The 25598-nt window shown below is 45.2% G+C and overlaps 2 protein-coding genes and 1 long non-coding RNA gene across 5 annotated transcripts; 2 read left to right on the plus strand and 1 right to left on the minus strand.

The window, feature by feature from the left end:
• On the minus strand, positions 1-24917 carry LOC119004580. 3 transcript variants are annotated; one of them, XR_005070251.1, is made up of 5 exons: positions 24810-24912; positions 24302-24477; positions 22701-22812; positions 1439-1563; positions 1-785 (listed from the first exon to the last, which is right to left on the minus strand). It is a non-coding gene; the product is annotated as an uncharacterized LOC119004580 (long non-coding RNA). The 3 variants fall into 3 exon arrangements; XR_005070250.1 differs by lacking the exons at positions 1-785; positions 1439-1563 and adding exons at positions 14607-14935; positions 15216-15274; XR_005070252.1 differs by lacking the exons at positions 1-785; positions 1439-1563; positions 24302-24477 and adding exons at positions 14607-14935; positions 15216-15274 and having other exon boundaries at positions 24810-24917.
• LOC119004577 (cytochrome P450 1B1-like) lies at positions 4134-7175 on the plus strand. Its single transcript, XM_037071607.1, has one exon. The coding sequence runs from the start codon at positions 4393-4395 to the stop codon at positions 5968-5970; it is 1578 nt and encodes a 525-aa protein (XP_036927502.1). The 5' UTR covers positions 4134-4392; the 3' UTR covers positions 5971-7175.
• LOC119004578 (cytochrome P450 1B1-like) lies at positions 8198-10817 on the plus strand. Its single transcript, XM_037071608.1, has one exon. The coding sequence runs from the start codon at positions 8444-8446 to the stop codon at positions 10013-10015; it is 1572 nt and encodes a 523-aa protein (XP_036927503.1). The 5' UTR covers positions 8198-8443; the 3' UTR covers positions 10016-10817.
• Positions 24918-25598: the final 681 nt, after the last annotated feature.

The following is a 25598-nucleotide window of genomic DNA, read 5'->3' on the forward strand; positions in this document are numbered from 1 at the left end:
TATTAGCAAACAATTACCTTTATACACATCCACAAGAAAATGAACAACATTAGATTTTGTTTGGAGTCATTTGAGGCCACCTGATGAATGCAACTCCAATGCTGACTCAACTTCTGGTCTGTGCCAACTCCTAAGAGGAATTTCTATCTATTACACCAGCTAGTTGCTAACTTTGTCTGAGGTTTGAGCTACTAAGACAGCTTTCAGTGGTTTTATCAGAGAGCCTGCTGCCGTAGCTGGAAACAGTGCTGACACGAGTGAATAAATAGCAAACTTGAGGGCTGGAGAACCAAAACAAGGAGCTGAAAGATGCTGAAAGACTCTGTAGAACTGAGGGTAGGAGTGAGGTGATAATTGTCGGTGGGTTTGTCTCTTTTCCCCTTTCAAACACAATGAACAGCGTGTGAAAGGAGCATTTCCAAGACTTAATTGCAGTGTCGGGGTGCATATTATAGAAAATAGTGCTTACTCATACCAAATTAGCCACATGTCCATTTGGTATCTCACAGCCAAAGTGAAACACACCTTGTCCTTTTCTCAGGCTTTTCACTCACAAACAACAATCACTTGGGAAGGTGACAGCCTCCCCAAGTTATCTCTTCTGCCTCGCACGGTGGTCTGGCAGGCGACAACGCTCTCATTTTAACCATCTCTAACTGGCGATGTCCGGTGGTTACCTCCTGGCTGGCTGAGATGGCGCTGAGGATGTTTCTGTTGGTCTGTTTACCGGTTTGTCTGGGTTGTTTTTGGCCGCAGCTTATTCAGTCTTGGCTCACCTTTGTTCTCTTAAAAGAGAGAGAGAAAAAAAAAATACACTTCACTCAAATTCCTGCATTCTCTCTGCTCTTCCCTTTCCCAAGTCCCACCAGATCCCCAACTGCCTGTTGGACCCCTGGCTTTCCTCTCCCTGCTGCAACCAACCCCCCCCCCGCCCAATACACCACACACACACACACACACACACACACACACACACACACACACACACACACACCTACCCCCCTTCCCTCTTCCTTCCTCCCTGTTGGTGCTGTGCGTGACAGTAGCTCACTGAGAAGTGGAAATGAGACTAGTAAACAATGATTAGCTCCAGAGCCGGGGCAGCCTGGTCTGCCATTGGCCCCGTCTCCACACAGCGAGCGCCCACCCGCCAGCAAATGACATGCAGCGGCGTGTAGACCCCATCCCTTCCTCCACCCAAAAACCCCCCTCTGACTACTCCCCCCGCAGCCAGAGTCAACGCAGGGTCAGGGCCAACCTTTCACAGCCAGGTTACAAGGGGTAATCACAGGCAAACACAGCAGCCACACGCAAAACGCACACACGACACCCCCCCCCACACACACACACGGCCTCCACCCTCTCCCATACACATACACACAAACTAACCCCCCCCTTACCTCCCGCCACCCATCCGCCCCCTTCCTCAGCCACAAACCTGGCTCTGATTAGCGTGATGGGGATGCAAGTGGCCACATGTGTACGAGGAGCAGACTCAGGCGAGGAGGAGAGGGAGGAGGAGGTAGTGGCGGTGTTGGTGGAGGTGGGGGGGGGGATTTCCCCCTATAGGAATAGAGGAGAGAAGAAACAGTCATCCCCAGTGCAGGCAGTGTATTCGAAGACATTGCTATGTCTCTGGTTAACCGAGGAATCATTCTGGAGGCTTTGGTGCTCAGCCACACCGCATTTCTCAAGACAAACAGCTCTCAGGCAGCGCTCTGAACCAGGAAAAACTCTCGACATCTGTAGACTGCTTAAGTGCCATTATTGTGAAAGAGTGATACGTAACACACAATGTAGTTACACTTAGGTTACTTTTATTGTTGCCTCTCCGTTTGTTTTCACAGTTGAAGCGTGCGGTGCCCGTAGGACCTGCTATTTAACGGTTTATTCAATCAGACCTTGTTATACATTACAGTTCAGTGCGTGGTTGCATTATGTAACTTCACAAAAAAAGGGTTTCAAGTTATATCTTTTCAAAATATTTGCTTTGGGCATTCAGTCTCAGTACAGTAAAGGTTAAGAAAAAAAAAAACAGCATCGACTTTATGATGTAATAAGGAGAGTTGATGGTTGAAGGGACACTATGTCGTTCTGCAGGAGAAATTCAAACTCAGAATTTGAATATTTATAATACTGATGAGGTAATAAAACAAACTGGGTAATATTGAGTTTTCCATAACCGAATAAACAAGCTGTTCTCAGAGGACAATAAGTTCCCCTGAACACTGTTTGAAACTACAAAGGTGGCAGGGTCCGCCAAATATAAACAAAGTTAAACAGTATAAAATTGTGTTGTCAGTTTTGTTTATTAGGTTTATCCAGTCATGAAAATTACAGGTTTGTTTACTTTGCATGTTTCTGCATAAAAAAATGTCATGGAAAATGATGTGCATGTCTAATAAAACGCGTTTTTTAAAAAAGCAAACTAGATATCGTGTGCCACATGTGCCATCGTCCTCCCCTGTTCCTCACCCCTCCTCCTCCTCCTCCTCCTCCTTTCCTGCTGATAATGACTGACTGTGCCTGTGTGGCAGCGTTTCTGTTTCTGTCCCCCTGACTTGGACCTCGGAAATGTTTTAGTGCCTTCAATTAGGGTCATTACTTCCCTGCAAAAATAAACTTCACAGCTGGCGGGAAAACAAGAAACAAATTTTGTCTTTCGCACAGGGAAAGGGGAATGTTTGGCCTCGGGAGATCACACCACTTTCAACTGAGCTCTACTTAAGATGAATGCCACATCTATCTATCTATCTATCTATCTATCTATCTATCTATCTATCTATCTATCTATGACTCATGACACATTATTATCTAAAGCAAATAAAAAAAGTTCTATAGACGCCCAGGTTTTGCTTTATTTGTGTGACTTCTCTCCTCTTTTCTTTTCTTTCCTACCTGAATTTGCCCCATTTCTGTGATTACTGTGACTTGAAAGGATCAACCACTGTCACGGAGCGGGGGAGTACCTGACCTTGCTGCGGTATGATGTAATCAGTGGTGTCATGCAAAACTGCAGTTTATGTGTTCAGCACCGGTGTTGAAGGAAATTAATATTTCATGGCGGCACAATATCTGAGTTACTGTAGCCGCGTTTGCTGGGTGAGATTTCAGACGGTCACGGATGCTAAGATGAGAAAGAAAGAAAGAAAGAAAGAAAGAGAGAAAGAAAGAAAGAAACAAAGAAAGAAAGAAAGAACAATTGACCAGATTATGGTCTCAGTGTTATAATGTGACATTTTTTAATCTGCTGTTATATCTGATGTGTGATTTTTCTTTTTAAGTCAGTCTTTTAAAGTCCAGTATTTCAATAAGCCTGATATGGAATACGGTCGGTCGGGACTTTTTTGGAGACGAGCTTTGTGATGCGCAACTTTCTCTCAACTTTACATTTGGCACTGATTACATTTTATGACAAACTAACAAAATGACAATTTTCTACTGTCAATCTGCACGACTTTTAGACTAGAAATCGAGGGGAAACACAATAAAGTAACAATTTAAAAAACAAAAAAAACGTCTCATCAGTTTTAAATTCACCGACTCCCAAGGTTCCGCACAGAAGATGCTTTCAAACTAAGCATGCAAACTAACTTTTCGGCAAATCAACACACAGGATCATTAACTGAAGGGATAAATAAGGTCACATTCGCGCGGCTGAAAAAAATAAAATAAATAAAATTACGCTAAAATAGATTTTGCGCAAATGTAACTAAAGCACGAAGTCGGTCTTAAAGTTGGACAAACCGTACGCACGCACTTTGTCTAGCCAAAGTGCGCCCGCTGAGTCCTCTGCGGCCAGAAAATAAATCATGTCAGAGAGATACACTTTGGAAATGTGCGAACTCTGCCAGTCCTCCAATTAGTAAAACAAATTGGCTCGACACGTTTCCCCTCTGAATCGGTCACCAGTTGCTGCTCGGTCTCTTTTTTTCTCTCCCTCTCTCTCTCGGTCCGCGCTGCACGCTCACGGTGTCCCCTCGACGCTCACAAGTGCGCGCCTCCGACAGCGACCGACAACAGGGAGATAGATAATATAGTGGGGTCTGCAGGGCTACCACAATGGGAGGAGTATGAAAGTTACCCTGAGCCCTGCCCACCAACTCCAAAACATATAAGAAGCTGAAGTGTACGCAAAAGGCAGGCACTAAAGACTTTCACCCCAACTCACTCCTTGTGTCACTTACTTTACTTTTCATCATTATGACCTCACTGGCATTTCATTGACAGATTTTTAATATTTTGTTTCAAGTGATATGGCTCCACAAGAGCTTTATTGAGTTTTTTTTCCCTCCTCAAAACACAGCAACTAAACAAAAAAAGCAAAGATTTCTTTTTCTTTCTTTCTTTCTTTTTTTTTTTAAAGAACAAGTGAGCAGAGAATCCGTCACAATGGCGCTGGACACCGATTTTGGTGTGAAGGGCAGCAGCATCATCAGGGAGTGGAGCGGACAGGTCCAGCCTGCTCTGGTCGCCTCCTTCGTTTTCCTCTTCTGCCTGGAAGCCTGTCTGTGGGTCAGGAACCTCCGACAGAAGAGAAGACTGCCGGGACCCTTCGCCTGGCCCGTGGTGGGCAACGCCATGCAGCTGGGCCAGATGCCTCACATCACCTTCGCACGGCTGGCCAAAAAGTACGGCAACGTGTACCAGATACGACTGGGCTGCAGTGATATTGTGGTCCTGAATGGAGACAGGGCGATACGTGAGGCTCTGATACAGCACAGCACAGAGTTTGCAGGCAGACCAAACTTTGTCTCTTTCCAGATGGTCTCTGGAGGCAGGAGTATGACATTTACTAATTATGGCAAACAGTGGAAAGCGCATAGGAAAGTAGCCCAATCCAGCCTCAGAGCCTTTTCCTCTGCTAACAGTCAGACCAAAAAAGCCTTTGAGCAACACATTACAGCCGAGGCCATGGACCTGGTGCGGTCATTTTTGCGCCAGAGCGCTGATGGACGGTATTTTGACCCTGCTTACGAGTTTACAGTAGCCGCTGCTAACATCATGTGCGCTCTGTGCTTCGGGAGGCGATACGGACACGACGACCTGGAGTTCAGGACCCTGCTCAAAAAGTTGCAAAAGTTCGGAGAGACAGTGGGGGCAGGTAGCTTGGTCGATGTCATGCCCTGGCTTCAGTCCTTCCCCAACCCGGTCCGCAGTGTCTATGAAAACTTCAAAAACCTCAACGAGGAGTTCTTTGCCTTCGTGAAAGATAAAGTGGTGCAGCACAGGGAATCCTTCAACCCAGAGGTGACCCGGGACATGAGCGACGCCATCATCAATGTCATTGAGCACGGGAAGGACAGCAGGCTGAGCAAAGAGTTCGTCGAAGCGACCGTCACAGATCTAATCGGGGCAGGTCAAGACACAGTATCGACTGTCATGCAGTGGATCATGCTGCTGCTGGCCAAACACCCAGAGAAGCAAGCCAAACTGCAAGAGCTCATGGACAAAGTAGTGGGCCGAGACAGACTCCCGTCCATCGAGGACAGAAGCAGCCTGGCGTACCTGGACGCTTTCATCTACGAGACCATGCGCTTCACCAGCTTCGTCCCCGTCACCATCCCACACTCCACAACGTCAGACGTCACCATCGAAGGTCTCCACATCCCCAAAGACACCGTGGTCTTCATCAATCAGTGGTCCGTCAACCACGACCCTCTGAAGTGGAAGGATCCGCACATCTTTGACCCCTCGCGCTTCCTGGATGAAAACGGGGCCCTCGATAAGGACATAACCAACAACGTGATGATCTTCTCATCGGGGAAGAGGCGCTGCATCGGCAACCAGATCGCCAAGGTGGAGGTGTTTTTATTCACGGCCATCTTGCTGCACCAGTGCAGCTTTGAGAGCGACCCCTCAGAGCCCCTCACTCTGGACTGCTCCTACGGGCTCACGCTGAAGCCCCTCCGATGCTGCGTCAGCGCCCGGCTCAGGGGGAAGCTGCTCGGCTTAGTGTCCCCAGCATGAACAGCATGTCCCAATACTGTGTGACTCAAGGCCAGCAAACACTTTTCCACCAATGATGTGTAACAGTGAGTATCAACATACAGCACCTGCACTAAATTCTACGGTTGTTCGTCATATTTAATAATGATATTTAATGGCTATCTTAACACAAACTGAATATTAAGTATTGTTGGTGCAGGGCTGAGAGTATGTTTTACATTAGCTACAGGCTGAATTCAAGGTTGCTGGGATCAGGGCAAAATGTATTAGATTTCTGCTTCACAAGATACTTTATACTTGATCAGATTTTGTACATGATTCTGAGCTGTGTGCATGTTTCACATCCACTATTGAGCATGTACTTGTACGTTGTGCGTGAAGGAATTAGCTCCTTTTCTTTTAATGTCAATTTAAACTAATATAACTGTGTAATAAGTGCTTGTGAATGTTATAAAAAGGTCACGTGATGACTCATTGTTTTCGACTGTAATATGTAAGAATATATTTAACCTTTGCCACATAAAAGCAGTTACAAAATATTTTTTTATACTTTCATATTTCAGGTATGACAATAAGCATCATGAAACTTAATGTATTTCACTATCTACTGTACTCAAAGCGTATGAACACATTAAAGAAAGATGGCTGATCAAAGTGTTTTTTGGAAAAAAGAAAGATAGATAGAAAGAAAGAAAGGCTGGCATGTTTGCGAAGGAGGAACTCTTTCATCAAGGAACACGCATCTTAACGCTGGAGGATGAAGGAGAGACTTTGCCATGAACCATGAAGACTTCACAAACTTTTACGCATCCAGGTTTTACTGTACGGGCACTGCCAAACACACGTCACACTAGTTCAACAACAACAACAATATGAAAAATAAAAATAAAGACACGTGCAGCAGATATCTGTCACTCACTGAATTATCGTCACAAACATGTTTACAAAGCAACCTCTTCAAAGTTACGCGAATGTCACTGCGCTCTCTTTAAGCCTCTGCATTCAGGAATTGATGTTAGAGCACCCAAGGGACGTGTCACTCTGCTCCGTCTGTGTCACAGCAACAAGTACACAATTTAAAAAAAAAATAGAAAAGAAAGACAACAGCGGAGTCGGTCTTGAATGTTTGAGCATTCATCGTGGAAGATGTTTTGTTATCAATGTGTTGGCTTTACATGATGGAAAAATAAGCTATATCTGAAATGAATAAAGTGAATTGTCAGTGGTCTGTGTGTCCAGTTTGTTTGTCATTTTTGCATTTAGATTTTTAAAAACATCACAATGCTCCTTTAAAGCTGACAATCTTTGTCAATGAACTACAAAACTGTGACATGAGGCTCCAACATCATTTAGATATCTCATTATAACAGAAATAGAAGCCTCTGGAATACTTAGTTTGCGGCTGAATATCACTTAAGCTGATGTTCTTTTAACTTCTTCCTTTTGTTGCACAAGCACCCACATAAGCAGATTCGCAGCTGAACTCCTCTCATCTGAGCGCATTAAAAACTATTTTGATGCAGCCGCAACCCAAACAGCTACATTATCTCTGTGACCTTTGTTTAAAGGGCTATTATGCCAACAATAACATTGTATATATATATTTTATAGAGCATAATAAATTGTGCTGTTTGTAGCTGTTCAGTGTTTGGATGTGAAACCCACAGCTTTCATGCTGATATCCCAGAGCCTTTCCCCCCCCCTGTATGGTTATAATTAACAGCCTGGTTGTAAATAACAGAAAGCAAGTCATGTTTAAAATGGCCACGGAAAGTCCATAGGAAACAGCAAAGTCACCGAACCGTGGCGGAAAAAACATTTCTCTCCAGCTTACTGTCCATAATTTACACTATATGCTGCCTCACAGCCCGACTCCCATCACTCCCTGCCATCCATCACATCACAACGCTAAAGTGCATCATTTTCCATCACATTTATGTTCCATATACCTTTCAGGACACATATAGTATGTAAAGACGCTTATCTTTTAAAGGTTTCATGGTAATTTGTTATATTCTTTGGCTATAAAAAACTGTGAATCTGTAGTCTTTGGCAACAGGGACCATTAAGTAGCTGCTCTCCGTCTCCGTCATCCTAATAGGGACGCTGCTGGCCGGAGGCCTGAGTGGGACTAGGACTGAGATCTGCAGGCTGTGGTCAAAATGGGAGGGGAGAGATAATAAAAAAACCTGAGTGGCTGACCCCTCCCACAGAAGAGATACATATAAGCGAAGTGTTAAGGCTTGAACCTGATCGAGACGTCCACACTAGCTCCTGTGGAAGAGGGGTGAGATAGCATGTGAGTGCCGCTTGGACTATTTTTGGGCTGTTTTGTCAATGTTATTATAGTATAGGATGAGGAAGCAAAGAAGTTGTGTTTTAATGTACATAACGCTGTGGAAATAGGGATCGCTTGAAATGATTTATTATTTGTAATGAAAAACAAATTTGTTATTGGACGCAGTGGATAATAGACAAACTACAGGAAAACACAATGGCTCAAATAGACGGAGAGTTTGGTGTGAAGGGCAGCAGCATCATCAGGGAGTGGAGCGGACAGGTCCAGCCTGCTCTGGTCGCCTCCTTCGTTTTCCTCTTCTGCCTGGAAGCCTGTCTGTGGGTCAGGAACCTCCGACAGAAGAGAAGACTGCCGGGACCCTTCGCCTGGCCCGTGGTGGGCAACGCCATGCAGCTGGGCCAGATGCCTCACATCACCTTCGCACGGCTGGCCAAAAAGTACGGCAACGTGTACCAGATACGACTGGGCTGCAGTGATATTGTGGTCCTGAATGGAGACAGGGCGATACGTGAGGCTCTGATACAGCACAGCACAGAGTTTGCGGGCAGACCAGACTTTATCTCTTTTCGGATGGTCTCTGGAGGCAGGAGTATGACTTTCACCAATTACAGCAAACAGTGGAAGATGCACAGGAAAATTGCTCAATCAACGATCAGAGCATTCTCATCTGCCAACAGCCAGACCAAAAAAGCCTTTGAGCAGCAGATTGTGGCTGAAGCCACAGAGCTAGTTGGGATTTTCCTTAGACTCAGTGCTCAGGGCCAGCACTTCAACCCCGCTCATGAGCTGACAGTAGCTGCAGCCAATGTGATTTGTGCCCTGTGCTTTGGAAAGCGTTACGGACATGACGATGTTGAGTTCAGAACTTTGCTGCAGAGGGTAGACATGTTTGGACAGACAGTCGGAGCTGGCAGCTTGGTAGATGTGATGCCATGGCTGCAGTCTTTCCCTAATCCAGTCCGCAGCATGTTCAAGAGCTTCAAAGTCCTTAATCAAGAGTTTTTTGGGTTTGTCAAGCACAAGGTGGAGGAGCACCGAGAGACATTTGATCCAGAGGTAACGAGGGACATGAGCGATGCCATTATCGGCGTTATCGAGAAGGCTTCCGCCGACAACGGACTGACCAAAAGCCACGCCGAGGGCACAGTGTCAGATCTGATTGGCGCAGGTCTCGACACCGTCTCCACTGCTCTCCACTGGATTCTCCTTCTGCTGGCTAAACACCCAGAGATGCAGACCAAACTCCATGAGCTCATTGACAAGGTGGTGGGGCGGCAAAGGCTGCCATCTGTCGAGGACAGAGGCAGCCTGGCGTACCTCGACGCTTTCATCTACGAGACCATGCGCTTCACCAGCTTCGTCCCCGTCACCATCCCACACTCCACAACGGCCGACGTCTGCATCGAAGGTCTCCACATCCCCAAAGACACCGTGGTCTTCATCAATCAGTGGTCCGTCAACCACGACCCTCTGAAGTGGAAGGATCCGCACATCTTCGACCCCTCGCGCTTCCTGGATGAAAACGGGGCCCTCGATAAGGACATAACCAACAACGTGATGATCTTCTCATCGGGGAAGAGGCGCTGCATCGGCGACCAGATCGCCAAGGTGGAGGTGTTTTTATTCTTTGCAATTCTGCTCCACCAGTGCAGCTTTGAGAAATGTGCAAATGAGGACCTGTCTTTAAACTGCACCTATGGTCTAACACTGAAGCCTTTAGATTACAAGATCACTGCCAAACTCAGGGGAGAGTTACTTACAGGCTAGTAAAGAAAAAAAAAGGTCTGACAATGAGAAAAAACACTGCGATTTGAGGAATGTGCCCAAAAATAAAAATCTACACCTTGCAAGACAGAGAATTGGTATGTATTCCCTTTAAATAGCCCCAGAAATGTAGATTACAAGCTCTCTCACTTCTACTGATAATACAACTATTTCACTCATGTTAGTTATATATTTTACTTCTAAACTCCTGAGTAAGCCTAAATATATCTGTACTGGCTCTGCCACATCATCCAAGAAACAGAAAAGGAGAGAAGAGAAGGCTTTGATGTGTTTCCCCAAAACCACAATTCATAATAGACTTTAAGTATGTATTGTTATTTATATGAGGGTATTCAGCAGAGTCACCCTAAACTGCAATATAAACCGGTGGTGATGACTTCAAGCTTTTTCTTTTGTTCGCTGATGGGGAGAAATCGTGCGCCAGCTGTGTGGTCTCAGCTGAGTCCCCCGTACAATTATTCACTTAGACACTCATTTATCTCTCTGTGTAATAAACTTCTTCGTGTTTGAGCTGAATATGAATGCCGTGTATAATTCATCATGTACTCTTAAATCATACAAAATACTGTTCTGATAGCGACTCCTGTCATGTGTAACAAAGCTTCATGTCTACGGCTATGCTGTCTTATTCCTTTAAATCACATAATATGTAACTGCAACATGATTTCTTAGGCACTGTCTGTCTGAATGATAAGCTGAATGTTGATTTCGTTATGTCCATGACCCAGTGTGATTCAGCCTGTACTGTACAGCTTTGGACTCATAATAAACATAATGCATTGATCGCCACATGAATCTGTGTGTCAGTCGGAGCAGCCCAAAGTGTTGAGGGTGTCAGAGGCCAGCGAGGTCAAAGAGATAATAATGTATGCTGATGTCTGGCCTCAGTGTTGTTGTGAAAGATTCATACGGGTTGCAGCCCCCTGTATGTTCTTGCCCCCCCCCCGTTACGAGCAGGCAGTGACTCAGGACATCAGTTCAGGCAACAGTAAGCAGCCGCTTCACTCGTCAATATTTAACATGGAGCGCGCTGTACTTGTGACTGCTGTGTCATTTGTTTCTGAAGGAACACATTTAGTTTCAGCCAAGTCAAAACACAATCCACTGAGAACTTTTTCATCCCTTTTAAAACTCTGATTTTCCACTTTAAACATCTATGATCCAAATTAAATGCACCTTATACGATCATACATTTATCTGACAGCTGTGGGTATTGTACTGTTGCTGTGCTCATCAGATTAAGATTTTACATATGGAAGGAAAAGCTTTGGAGGGACTCTGTGGAACTACTGTGCTGTGCTGGAAGCTGGTTGCTTGTTTACGTTAGCGGACTCCATTTCTGACCTTAGCTACCGTTGCTCTCTGTGAGCGGAGCGGGGAGAGGCACCGAGACGAGGCACCCGAGAAACGTGTACGGAGTCACATCCTTTGGAGCGTCGCGGAAAACCCGACCCGAAGTCCAAAAGCACACCGCAGTCCAGCAGCGTTAACACAAACTAAACAAAGCGTCAACAGGCTTGAAAAGCAGCCGAGAGAGACGGGGAAGGTCCCTTTTTTTTCCCATCACGTTACAGTCTACTCACATATGGTCAAGAAAAGGTGCCGTAGTGATTTACATTGTTACATAAAGCCCCTTTAACAGTGACAACTTTCTAAATGTGTTGCTAAAGATTAAACAAGAGGTTCTTAGTCTTTCTGGTTTATGTGCTGCTGGGGATCCTTCTCATGTTTCAAATGTCAGTGAGCTGAAAACACTGAAAAAGCAGCACTTTAGAGGAGAAGTTATCCAACATTTCATTACGTCCAAAAACAATATTAGTGACGGGTAGAAATGTCGGACAGAACTTTGATTCTACCAAACTAAACATCTCATGATCCCTCACACTTTAAATAAGCAGCCAAAACAAGTTACACTAACAATGCGATCTAACAATGTCATATATGAAGAATGACTGGTGTACTTCTACTTGCAACGGGGAGTTTGGACATTGTTTCACTTCAGTAACAGACCTGAGTGCTTCTTCCACCGACGTGCGCCGTCGCAGCTTTGAAAACTTGCATACCAAAGCGCTGATGACCAGACGTCTTTTTTATAGCCGTCAAATGCTGCTTACTGGCATTTAACCTGACATGAGTCAGCCGCGTTTTACTGTCTGCCCCGATGATTTAGCCGTCCATTACTTCCCAGCACCTGCGTATCACTTTCAGTATCGCAGGATTTACAATAACAAGCATATGAGAACTATCTATTCCTAGAATTCTTCTTCTCCTGACTGGTTTTCCCCATTTTGAGGAAAAAAAACCAAAACCACCCAGCGCAACATTTATCCGTGCTGTACATCTAGTACATAAATATTAGTTTAAGTGTGGCTTGGCGGCTTATCATATTCACCCCCCGCCCCCTCTTGCTTTTATCTCCTCTTCCTCGCCAGATGGGAGCGTTTCCTCAAAGTGCTGCTGAGTCTACCTGCGTACATGCAGGGGCAGCGCTGTGGCTAAGCTGTGAGGGAGGCTTGTTTTTTCACCGAGGTTAATACGGAGCAGGCCCAACACATTCGGTGCTCGCTCTCCCTCTCTCCCTTTACTTTGCTCTGACACCGCCAGGACCCTAGGGGGAGGAGTGGGCCGACTAACCTCACCCCCCGCCACCCCCCCCCCCCGATTTCCATCGACGCTTCCCAAAACATCCATGAAACGCGTCCAGCTGAAAGACTCCCTTTCACCCTGAGTCACCCACTCTGCATACCCCGCGGCACCTCGACCTGCCGGGTTTCACTCCTTAAAGGAAAACAGGAAAAGTGTACAGGCGGACAGTTTCTCAGCTCACATTCTGCACGTACGCAGAGCCGCAGAGTGACCTCCCACACGGCTCTCTCTCCTCCGCCACCGTCCAAAACCCCCTTCTCCTCTGTTGGAGGTTAGACATGCGAACTGCAGCCAGTGCTTGCTAGTTGACACACAGCAAGGCAGAATTACTTGGAGACAGACAAGCGCAGCGCTCCAGAAAAATCACTCTCTCCCTGTCCGCTGCCGCCGTCATGTGCCGAAACACAGCGAGAACATTGTGTCTGAGCACTAACTGGAAACGGCCTCGTGCTTTCATCCAGCCAGTCTTTCCTACAACGCCTTCCCGCAACACCAACACGCTGTCCACAGCTCTGCTCCGAATCCAAAACGTTGTGGACTGATAATACGTCGGTGATTTTTGCGTGCGCTTCGATCCGGCCCATAGCTTCGAGCATCGAAGCGGACCATTAATCATTCCGCTGCCAAAAAAAAAATGGAGGAAGGCATCCCAGTAAACAGTTTTGAATAACAAGAACAAATAGCCCGAGGGGGAAATAAGAAGCTCATTCAACCTAACTATGAATCAACTCTTTCCCAGAGAACACATTGTGCTGACGGAAGGTGACATTTCCAACAAGTCAGAGAGGATGTGACGTTACGTTACCCAGGGGTCAACAAATACTCAGTCTCTCTTTTTACAGTAGCATATTCATGCCACAAGATTTTCATAACAAAGTTTTCTCCATTTACTAGAAACTCAAAAGCGGAATTGACTGACACTTAAATACTCCCAATACCTCCCTTGAGTGATGCTCCATGCTTTAAAGCACTGTCATTCTGTCATCGCCGCTTTGTTGCAAAGCACAAATAACTTCCCTCGGTCGTGATTCGCATTCGGCTTCAGCGTAATATATTCCAGAGTTTTCTCCTGTGATGTTCCACTTGTTAGCACGAGAAATGTTTCCCCTCTTCTGAAGCCCCCTGTGGAATTATGTCATGCGCACAAACACTGAGCAGGACTCGTAATAATGTTCCAGTTGACATTATAATCAAGTCGTGCCACCTTTAAGTTCTGTGACCCGCTATAGGCTCTGCCTTTTAACAAATTACTGTCACGCAGTCCAAAAATTAGTGACCCCTTCGCTTCGTATTTTGGAGCACAACCACATGCAACCATCATACAGACATGTGAAGTGACCCCTGTCAATAAACAATGACCCAACTCATTATTATAGGGCGGGGCGGTTAGCGCTCGATGTTTGGTCCATGTTGGGCTTGTGTTTTGGAGCGGTGGCAAGGAGAGGACCTTTGATATAAAACCAACACAATGTGCAGTTACCATTTGCCACATTTCTTTCCATATAACAAACAATTATTTTCAGGAAGTGCAGCATGAGGCGATCCGTGTTGGTAAGTATGAGAACATGGCTAGCATGTGTTTTTTGTTCACGGACGCGAGTTCACAGCGCGGTCTGACACAGTCACTCACGTTAACCGTCGTCAAGCGTGTTTGATATGGAAACTGAGCGACCCTGTCTCCTGTTATTAAGGTTTCTTTAACTTTTGAAGCGCTGTAGGGTGATGCTGCACCTCTTTCCCTCCAGTCGGCCTTCCTCCATCGCTGAGACATGCTGATGTGGAGGCTGAGGTCGTGTCAGGATTTCCAATTTTTCCTGCGTGCAATGCAGAGAGGTGATGTGGTTAAGGCGGCTGACTGACCGCATTTGCACCATTCGCATTCTTCAGTTTCTAAACAGCTGTATTGCCTTACTTTTTATTATGGACAACAAGACTTGGCAAGGTCCAACCCAAGCAAACACACAAAAAAACTCCATCTTCATTTGCCAAACCTAGAAAGCAAATTAGATTTCTATAGTATGTCTTCTACAAATAGCCTGTGATCTCATTTATCTGATTTCTGGTGAACTTTCAGGGGGGGAGAATCTGTTGCCTCCCTGTAGGTCCAGCACCTTCAAGAGGCCATCAATCTTGTGCAGTGTCAGAGATAGCCGCGTCGGCTCAGACGATAACCAACCACTGGCACCACTGTTGTGTAACCCAGGCTGGAACCTCAGAGGCACGTACAAGTGTCTCTGAGAAGCAGACATATCTGATCTGTTTTGAAAAGGGAGGAAATAAATCAGATTATTGCTCTGTGTATTTGTTCAAGTAACACGAGAACGTTGGAAACGCTTAACAGAGTGATATCCCAAGCGTGAGAGGGAAAGAGACTTGCTGAGAAGACGTGCTGCTTTTAACTATTTTTTAAAAAAGCACAGGACAAGAATAAGATATGGATGACAAGGATGTTGGAAAAAGGATCTCACACACAAGCATAAAAAAAGGCCGTAGAACATTCACAGATTTGGTTTGAAAGGTAAAAGTTATCCCTGACCTTTGATAATGATCCTTATTTCCTTTGCGAAAATGTGGATATACTTTGTGTACTGTGCTCTGTGGACGGAAAGCAAAAAAAAAAAAAAAAAAGGAATGGCACATGTCAGACAGAGTCAAACCATGCTCAACATGCATCGCAGCTCATCATCAAATTAGATCAAGCAGACAAACTGGCATATTACCAGACTGCCAAAACATAACAACAAAATAAACAGTCGGGGATCAAGTTTCAGCTGAGGGACAAAGCCATCAGGCTCTTAAAGTTACAGTGTGTGCACTTTTCTAAAAGACTGTCAGGCTGTGTCAGGGTAATGGACATCTACTGCTCGCTGGATCATTTCTTGGATGGAAAATACCGAAGTCTCCGCTGGTTGCCTGGCAGCAGCTCACAACCAGGAAAAAGACCAGCACATGACCCCCGTTAAACAGTACATTATGATGTTCACACTTTTATTAGAATTTCACAGATTAAAACAAATGAGATCTGACATATTAATATTTCATCAAATATTCCATGTTTGGAAGGCGGATTTTGTTGCCTATGGACACAGTCAGCCTGTTCTTCCCCAGTTTCCAGTCTTAATGCTAAGATAAGTCAACAGGCTGCTGACTGGAGACTTCATCTCTAATGACTGGTATTCATCTTTTCATCTGACACTCTTCAGAAGGTGCATAAGTGTATTTCACATAAACTTCTGTTGAAACTGAATCAATTAATGTCAAAATGAATCTCTTTTTTTCTTCTTCTTGAATTCTGCTTTTCCAGACTGAAAAGCAAAGTTTTGACAAATCTTATATGTTTTGTTTTTGGAAAACCATTTATATGTATGCTACGTGGCAAAAAGTAGGTGAATACTCAACACTGTAAAAAGTAATACAGGTATTTAGTGAAAAACAACATCATTTCTCAGCAACTTATATACACACGCTGACGTTTTAGTTAATTCAACTTTTTAGACAATTTCAGAATTTATGCACACGAGTTCTTCTAACTTCTTCTTCTCCTTCTTGTCTTTTGACTTTTAATGATGAGATCTATCAATGTACAATTCAATCAACTCATTGACACACATTTAGATCAAGTTAATATGACAAGAATAGTTTAGTATTTTAGAATAGTTATTTAAATAATTTAACTTGTCCTCTCAGATTCAGTTGAATTAAAATTCCAAAGCAGCAAGGATGCTTACTTTGTTTTGTATTGTCATGCTGAATAGGGAGTGACCTTCACCAAACAGTGCCCACAGATTTATAAGTCACGATTTAAAAAAATATTTGCTCTATTATTACGATTTAGATGAATTTGAACAGCTTAGCCAGAGCTACGACGAGCAGCCCAAAAAGGAAAGGTGTCTGTATACTTTTGTCCGTCACAGACTATAAATGGTTAACCTTGGTCTGAACACCCTGAGCGGATGCCAGTCTGTGGTCTGTAACAGTGGCCTTGGCACGTTGCAGCTTGGGTAATCATCTGAATCCGCAATGAATATGCGATATTTTATAATCATTGGTAAGAATGAGCAAGCAAAACATATTACCTTCGTTGACCAATCAGGACTCTATTTGACAGAAATAACCGAAGGATCCAGTGGATCTGTCTCTGTGTAATCACCATTATTCATGAGGAACAATGGCGAGTGAGGAAAGACTAATGACCCTCCATCTGTAATAATCTGCCTCGGTTTTCAAGTGTCTGTACGTGAAATTACAGCTCAAGTATGAAATATCTTGTAATGGTCTCCCTGACAAAAAAAGTGACATGCTCCCATGTCAAACAAGCTACCCATAATTCAGCTCTCCGCTGCAGCAGAACCGCTCTCCTTCCCTTCCCCTCACTCGCTTTCACGCCATCCCACTTCAAGCCCTCTTCTTGGCAACGCTTTACGCCAGACCAAAACAATTTAGCAATAAGCTATTTGCGTTTCGTAGGGATTCATTTTCAGTTGTTTTTACATTCTCCTTTTGTAGTGGGCTCTGATTGCCTGTCAGAATTTCCCCACTCACTGAGGGAATAACGGTTTGCTGGAGCACACCACTCGACTGAAAATACCTTGGAGTAGTCTGCGCTTGGAACGCGTCCGCTTGCTGACAGTGTGAGACGTTATATTTCAGTTCCTGTTATCCTAAACGACAGCTTCACATGGTTCCTCGACTGTGCCTGTTTTAAAAGAAATGTGGATTGCACAAACAGTGGAATGGGTTTTTTCAACACAATATTTTTAGGGTTATTATATTTTTGGGTTTCCCCTAAAAGCTCTGATAAATAAAAAATAAAAAATGAAAAAAAGACATTCAGCAGCCACAGTTTAATGATGCAGCTGACAGATCCGTAGAGGTTCCTGTGGACACACACGTACAAAGACACATGGTAAGACACTGTGTACCCTATGCTTTATTCAGCACTCATTAGCTTCGTGACAGCACACAGGGTACCAGCAGTGCATAAGCAGTTCACATGCACCGGGAGAGGTCAACACCCCCCTGACGGTTTTCTGCCTATCTGTGTGTTTGAGCTGTTCCCCCTCCCTAATTCAGTTGATCGTGTGGGTATACGAGTGTCGACGAGCCAAATATTACATAAACACGTGTTACTGCAACACATAGCTCAAACTCGAAATTAAGCATAACACTTTCATCAGGGGCGGACAGCCCGTTTGTTCGGGTATAACACGCAGGCGCCGCTAATATTCAGTTAGAGGAGCATCCAGCAGTTCCTAGAAAACAGATGTCCACAGGATGCCTGGACTAGTGCGAGTTTAATCGCGACTCGCTATCAGCTGGTCTTTGCAGGACAACACATCCGGCGGACCCTCGTGTTGGGACTCCATGCCGTAAACATGCATCTGCGTGGGTGCAGGTGTGGGGGGGGGGCACTCTGGACAGAACAAGAGAGGTCCTGGAGGACTGTTTGAGCTGGAGCGGAGGTGCGGATCATAAAGAATAACAGAGCGGGGATGAAGGGCGCTTATGGAAATGCTGGGGCTAACACAAGGTTCCGGAGACACCGTTTACTCAGCCTGCCAGCATTAGAGGACTTGGCCGGCGGTTCCTCTCCTCCTCTCGATCCCACGGAGGGAAAAAACTAAGAGGACACAGAAGCCGATCGTGTTGTGACTGTTTATGCGGTGGCATCGCATCCATTTTGTGCTGAGAAATTATTCTGAAGTGTCAAAGTCATGTGTGGCACTCTTTCCCTGCGTCGCCTCCGGCTCACACTTGAGCAAGAAAGCTGCTAAGTTTACTGGAGTGTGAAGCAACGCAGGTGGTGATGACAACAAATATGTATTACAGCATTAAATCCTTGCTGGATGATCTCATGGCATTATGCAAGACGGCGGTGCCCGTGCCAGAGCCTGAGACAGAGTGCAGGGAAGACATTCAGGTGCATGCCGCTGTGCACGCAGCTCTCCCCCTGCGCCAGCCATACTTGGAAATAGTCGGCCGAGCTCGCTCGACTTGATTACCCCAATAACAATCCAAAGCCAAGCCTTTAAAAGAAGCGTGGTCTTAAAATGTGTTTGAAACAATTACAGCGTTCATGTTTACAATAAAATGGAATCATAAACTTAGACTTAGATTTTAAATCACTGAACTCTCCGGCATCAGTACAGTAGCTCCTGGTGATTACATAATACAGTTCAGGCAGAGAAGGAGTTAACACATGTGCAGCGAGCTACCTCTGTCTGAACCATCGCGGTGGTGGGACCTCTCAGCTCAGCTTTCAAATACAATCACATGTTTGTGCATATTGCACCCACTTGCCCAAACTCTTGCCCAGTAAAAACCACTCCAATAATGTCTGAGCCCGACTTCTTTCGATGAAGATAAATGGCTTGAATCATCGGAATCAGAATCATAAAAAACCTGATGGAGATTAATTAGGATTCGCCTCTCGTTATACTGGTGGTCTCAGCGTGAGAAGTGGAGAGTGGAAGAAAGGCACATTTAGTCCAAGAGGCTGCTTGACCAAGAGTGGAAGCAGTTTCAAGGGAAACTGTCGTGGTTGAAGTTTGAGAGTTGCTAATTCTCTGAATAATTACTGACTCAGCGTGATGAATCAGATCTCTTGAATCAGACAACTCCCCACACCTCAGACAAAGAGAATTACCTCACATCTGAATTCCCGATATGTTCTAATCCATACACTGATTTCTGAATCGAAACCATTTTTGATTCCTGCACAATTGACTTCACCATGTGTGCTTCTTTAAGCCTGACGAACACTGTACCCCGTCCAGAAACACCGCACGACAAGACATGCAGAAGAAGTGTCCTCTCAACCAGTTGTGAAGTGCTGTTTCACTCTGGACGTGTACCAAATCAGCTAAATGCCGTTTGATGAGTCAGAGGAAGGGCTAGCTCTGGTATGAATGACAGCCAGTGAGTCAGATCGCTGCGCACGCACACAGGTGGCTTTGGTTTTGTCATCCAGTGCCTTCCAGTCCCGTGACTAGGAGACACCAGAAGTGAGAGAGAGGCATCCACGGCCATCGTCTCACCCCTGCATGCCAAGCCCCGTCACAGTAGGCAGAGCCGGGGGGAGACAGGAGTCGGGGTGTCTGCTCCAATTCTCCAAACTGGGATCACATAGCGGAGGAGAACCCATTAAGCGAGTCCTGGACTTTGGCTGACTCCCCGACAGCACAAGCCCCTCATCGTACCCCCCACCCCCCGTCCCTCTCCATTTTACTCCTCCCACGCGCACTCCCACCCCCCGCCAGCTCGGGTGCCAGGAACTAAGATGTATGGGCCTCTGCAGAGAGCCGCCTCCAAGGTAGCACTTCCCTCCACTGCCAGCAAAAATAAGACGTTCTGCTCTCTCTCTCGCCTCCCCATCCCGGTCTGAGCAACACGAGTCCCTCCGCATCACAGCGGCCAAGGAGCTGCCAGAGGCTGCAGCCAACAGCTACACTCGGCTTTGCCCTCTTTCCTCCCCCTCTGCCTCTGAGAGAAACTCACTTTGCCCGAGAACATTAAAGAAGTTACGGTCCCGCCAGTTTTAAAAAAGGCAATGTGTGTTCTCTGAGATTGGTTGCTATGTACACAGGAGTGGACCACTTGTTAAGTTTATTGTTGTTAGGTTGGAAATTGGGAATTACATGGGCTGCAAAGTATCAGGACTTGTTTAAAAACAGATAAATCCAGCCCAATATTGGACTTAGAAAACAAAGCCGGCAAATGTCACTCGCACAGTTCAAAGTCGTGGGTAAAACAAATATTGGCATGCAGATACACTTTGGGGTGGACGCATACAAACTCAAGGGACGTGTATTGAGTCATGCTCATGCTGTTAACCCAGGCCGTGACCGCAACAATGACATGCTCTACAGTATTCCTTACCCTAACTTTAACCCGTCCCATTATAACTCTCTTCCTGAGCAGCCCCCTTTTCAACATAATGACAAGACTCTCTAATCTCAGAGGATATTAGTTCTATTCTTTTTGGGATATGTGATCATCCAACACAATGCATAAATGACATGTTGGTCCTGAGCGCATTTTGTTGCGAGGAGAACCCCGGACGTCCTGCAACATCAGTGGTTTATCGCTTTTGCCTATAAATGGTCTTAACAACCGGTTCTAACCTACAATTAGTTCAGCGTCATGTCCTCTAATGTCTGCAAAGTTTACAGACTTTTACATCCAGTGAGTAAGTTCCTAATAAAAGATCTAAAAGCACTTACATATCTTAAATATATATATATATTTCAACTTCAATGCAGCCAGGACGGACTGAAAAAAAAAATCCAAACCAGCTAACAGACATGTATGACATCTGTCTTTGTACTTGTGGTAGGTCACCAATACTGGGGCTGACCGACTTGCCTGCACTGAAGCTTGAACGTTCACTGACGTAATGGATACATCTGTATTTTAGGTCCTCTGCGAACATGTGGACATTTGAGTGCAAAGGGACGGCTGCCTGCGTCCTCCTGAGCGGACCAGCTGAGAAAACACTCCTCGCTGCACACTCACAACAGCATAGGAAAAAAATTTTAAAAAATCTGAATTCCATCGCTCGCATCCCACGGTACTCATTCGGACTGGCCCTGAACTGACATCACACCTACTCCTCATTTCATAACACGGGAAGGGTTTAACACGCAGCACCTACCTCACGGGCTGATTGATGACGAGTCATAAAAGGTAGAATCGATTCTGGTGCAGCATGTCGGCTTTTGAGTGAGAAAAGGAAGGACTTCAGGTGGTTTTTACAGGGAAAAGGATACTTAACACCGCGGTTCAGTCACATCCAATTCCATCATGTGAAGTGGATGACATGGGAAAGTGCACTGTGGTGCCGCACAACCTCAGCAACACTTGACAGAAGAAACTTAGGGATCTATTACTGCCCCAAATGAATAATAAAATCCCTCTCAAGCAGCGGGACAGTTCCCCTACCTGTTATACAAAAGGCTCACATTTTCCAATAAGTAAATACTTAGGTTGCACTATGTGAACAATGGCTCAAATGACAAAGTCTGATGTGAAAGCAGCAATGTTGCGCACAATCACACTAAAAGAGAACGCCTATTGAACATGCTCATGTCTTCAGTGAACTGAATTGAATGTCCAACTAATGAAAGCAAATCAGAGACTTGGGCTGTCAGGGTATCAGATTTTCTACCTGATTAGTGTGTTTAAAATAATTCACGGCACTTCCCTCTTGGGAAATAGCTGTGAGTTAATGATGGTCACAAAAAAGTAATTGATGGTTCAGACGATGAACCATCGGCTGAAAACCTCCCCCACTCTTGTCAAACTTGCAACATTTTATTAAGGACCGGCTACCTTCATTTCACAACTAGATGACAGACTTGTGCTGGATTACACTGCAGTAGCACATTAATGTGAGTTAGTTCTTTTTTGGGGACAGGGAACTTGGTTCGAAACTCAAACTATAAACATGAATTAGCTGATTTTTATCTGTGCGGACTAAACTCAGACAGCTCTCAGAGACACACTAGTAACGACCCCATAGGAAATAATCGACCGACTGTTCAGCTCCACAAAGCATTTTTGCATGTTCCATCAAATCTTTTTGTCTTTATGTCCCTGCAAATTTAATTCACTCTCATCTGCCTTATTTTTCTTGTCAGGCAGGTAGTGTTTCAGCAAAAAAAGGCTCTGAAAATGTCTCTGTACGCTTCCTGCTCCAGAGCCTGTTGAGACAAAAGCAAGTCTTGAAAGAAGAGTTTTAAAAATTGCTTGCTTATATACGGAATTTTATGTACACTGACACAACTTGGCATTCAGCATGACTCTATACTTTGCAAAGTAAGCAAGCCTCGGTGTGAAGTTTGGTAAGCTCTTAAAAACTTTGACTGGTTCTTTGACCAGTTCAGGTGTGAAGTAATCTCTGTGGATCCGTCCGCCTAAAAGCTGTTATGTGATCAAAACCCCTACATGGACTGCAATGGTGAGTGTCAGCGGAGTGGAGTGGAGTCGGGGGAAAACAGTGTGCTTTGAAACATACGGTTACCTTAGCGAGGACTTAGCCGGATTAATGTGCTGTTGTTTGCATGACATGAACGAGGTCAGTCCGGGACAGACACGAGAGGTGAGCTCATGGAAGGACCGCCATCTCATTAGACCTGGGGAGTCAAACGGAACAGAAGGGCAAGCATGCTGTATTAGCAGAAGCTATGTGGAAATGTGTACATATAATGTGCACAAATAAAACACCTGTAATTACTGGATTTATACAGAGAAGTGAGATGATGAATGTAGATATATATTATCTCAAATAAAGGGAGCGACGGGACGTCAAATGTCGAGGCAAGTTTGGGAAAACCCTGCGAGAGCTGACAAAATGAAATGAGTTCTGATGACCGTAGCTCCAGGCCTGTCTTAGAAAATATATCCAGCGCTTGGTAACGCGCACCAACTACATCAAGTGGGGATGAAGTCACTGTATTGTAACTATGGCATCACAGATACACACCCGGCAATTAATAAATGCGGTTTATCACCGTACTTTACGGGAATGTACCACAGAACTCCGTACAGAAGCTCATAAGCAACTGAATCAACGTATGCAGTCATCCCTAAAAGAGCTGCATATGTTAATCGCTACTAACAGTGGTCTCTCGCTTTCATCCCATAATGCATCTTTTTCCCTAATGGCTGTGGTGACTTGAGGATGACCATGTCCCTGCTCATAAAGCTCGTGTGGTCGCACAGTGGTTTTAATAGCATGACAGTGATGTTAACCATTATCCGGTGGCCTTATTAAAAAACAGGCAACGATTTGATGATTTTTTTTTTTTTTTTTAAGCTTTTTATGAAACACTCTATCATGTCCTCCGTCACACACGCATCAAGTTCAGGCACGGGGTAATGAGTCACATGGCTTAATCACTTACTCTAAGGTCTCTCCTGACATCCTAAATACAACGAACAAAAGAATAAAGCAGTTCTTAACGGTAACTATAAACATTGCAGACAATATAGCGATGCCAAATACTGTAGACTTAACAATGAATTTCATTAACTCGAAAAATATGACTTCAATTTCCCAAGGAAGTGACTTCACAGACTGTTTATTTTTCTGACAGTCCAATATTTAGACCTGCGTCAATTTAGCATATTTAGAAGAGGATTACAGGCAAAATGGAAATAATATAGAACAGAAAGAGAGAGAGCGAGAGCGTCTCTGTGATGTAAGAGACAGTAAGGAGGGCAATAAAGTCAGGGGTAAGTCAGGGCAGGGTGGGCGATGATAGAGTGACCTCTGAACTACACCTGGTGAATTTGTGCTCTTGGATAGGAGACCTGTGGCAGTCAGTAGATATTATCCAGCTACTTCTTCACACAGGGATCAAGCCCAACACACTCAAAGAGTGTTGAGAAGGAGCCTGAGAAGAAGAATCAAAGCAACAGACTACAGTAAAAGGAGAGCCAGCACCATCCTTGGCTCAACACATTTCCGGCAATCGCGCCGCTTCATGCTGTGATCGGAAACGGGGCAGACATTCGTTTAGCGCGAGGAGTGTTAATTTGTCCGAGTGCTAATTAGATGTAAGCAGACCTTGTTAGCCCAGCATGCCAACTACAACACACATGTGAAAACAGTACACTCACACTGAGGAAATGACCGAGCTGGATTGATGGAATTCCATGAAGGCCGGGAACATTTATCACTGGATGCAGAAGCAGCTGAACACAAGAGGCGCCTGATGCCAATGCAAGAATCTGTGCGGCCAAAACTGTTGATTGAGTCGGCAGGCGTTCGTGGAACAGGCCGAGGAAATAACTTACTTTGATGGGTAAAGGGAACAGAAAAAAACCTCAAGGCATATTCCACTTTGGCAGGTCCTCACCTTGGTAATATAAGAGTGGTGAACTTGCATGGTTTTCAAGAATCTGGCAAAGCTTTTGCATTCAACATTTGGGCTGAAATTCAAAATCCATTTGGATAGCGCTCTTAGCCGCTACGTGCCATCCAATGTGGTCAAAATAATGTGTGTGATTATCTGACATTAGCGTGTGTTTTGTGATGTATTTTTAGGGCATAACAAAACAAAACCATATCTTTGAAAATTACTATCTAAGTCTCAGTGATGTGGGAGAGGGGAGCTGCAACTCTTACCCAATTTTCTGGATAAGCTTGTGACATCTCTGTCAGATGAGCGTTGGGAAGAAACAGATAAAGCTTTCCATGTGGCATGTTCTCCTTCTGGCTTAGTCCTGCGCCCGGCTGCCAGAGACCTCTGTTTTATGTAGTGGTACGAGGAGGACAAGGGGGGAGTAAATGGAGGAACTTCAGGGGGAACACTGAACATGCATGAAGGAAAAATAGCCCTCCCAAATGGCCATGGTGACTGAGGGGACAGAGTGTGTACTAATCTGGGCGGGCGGCCAAGGCAAACAGCCCGAGGGGGCAAAGGGGAAGCCATAGTCAGGAAAGGGGGGAGTTCAAATAAAGTATATGGAGGGTGGACAGGACAAGGCGAGACGAATGCCATTACGGAGCAGAAATGAAAATATGAGAAGCGGAGAGCTGTCGGAGTGTTTCCTCCGAGGTGGAGACCAGCGTCTGGTCGCACAGCAATATGGAGCCACCTGTTTAATGGGCCTTAACGTGCACCAACACAAACATGCTGCGCACGCGAAAAATATACAGCGCATGCAGTATCTCTACTGCTGCCTTTCCCCTATTTCTCACACACACACACACACACACACTTGATGACCTCCTGGGTGCTGTGTTTTTCTGCGCAACGGTATGTACTGCCAAGTCACACAGCTTGAGCAGCAGGGAGGTCCAGAAATCCGGAGGGAGATGGTACGTGACAGAGAGAAGGCTGCGCATGAACGTTTGTCAGGTTGGAGGAGGTCTGTGAACGCGCTCGAGAAAAAGGTCCGCACGCGCTTGCAG

Source organism: Acanthopagrus latus, chromosome 16 (genome assembly GCF_904848185.1).
Source record: "Acanthopagrus latus isolate v.2019 chromosome 16, fAcaLat1.1, whole genome shotgun sequence".
In the NCBI taxonomy this organism is placed as follows: domain Eukaryota; kingdom Metazoa; phylum Chordata; class Actinopteri; order Spariformes; family Sparidae; genus Acanthopagrus; species Acanthopagrus latus.

Excerpts from the sequence above, each read along its gene's own strand:
- LOC119004577 (XM_037071607.1), top strand. The coding sequence starts at position 4,393 with ATGGCGCTGGACACCGATTTTGGTGTGAAGGGCAGCAGCATCATCAGG.
- LOC119004578 (XM_037071608.1), top strand. The coding sequence starts at position 8,444 with ATGGCTCAAATAGACGGAGAGTTTGGTGTGAAGGGCAGCAGCATCATC.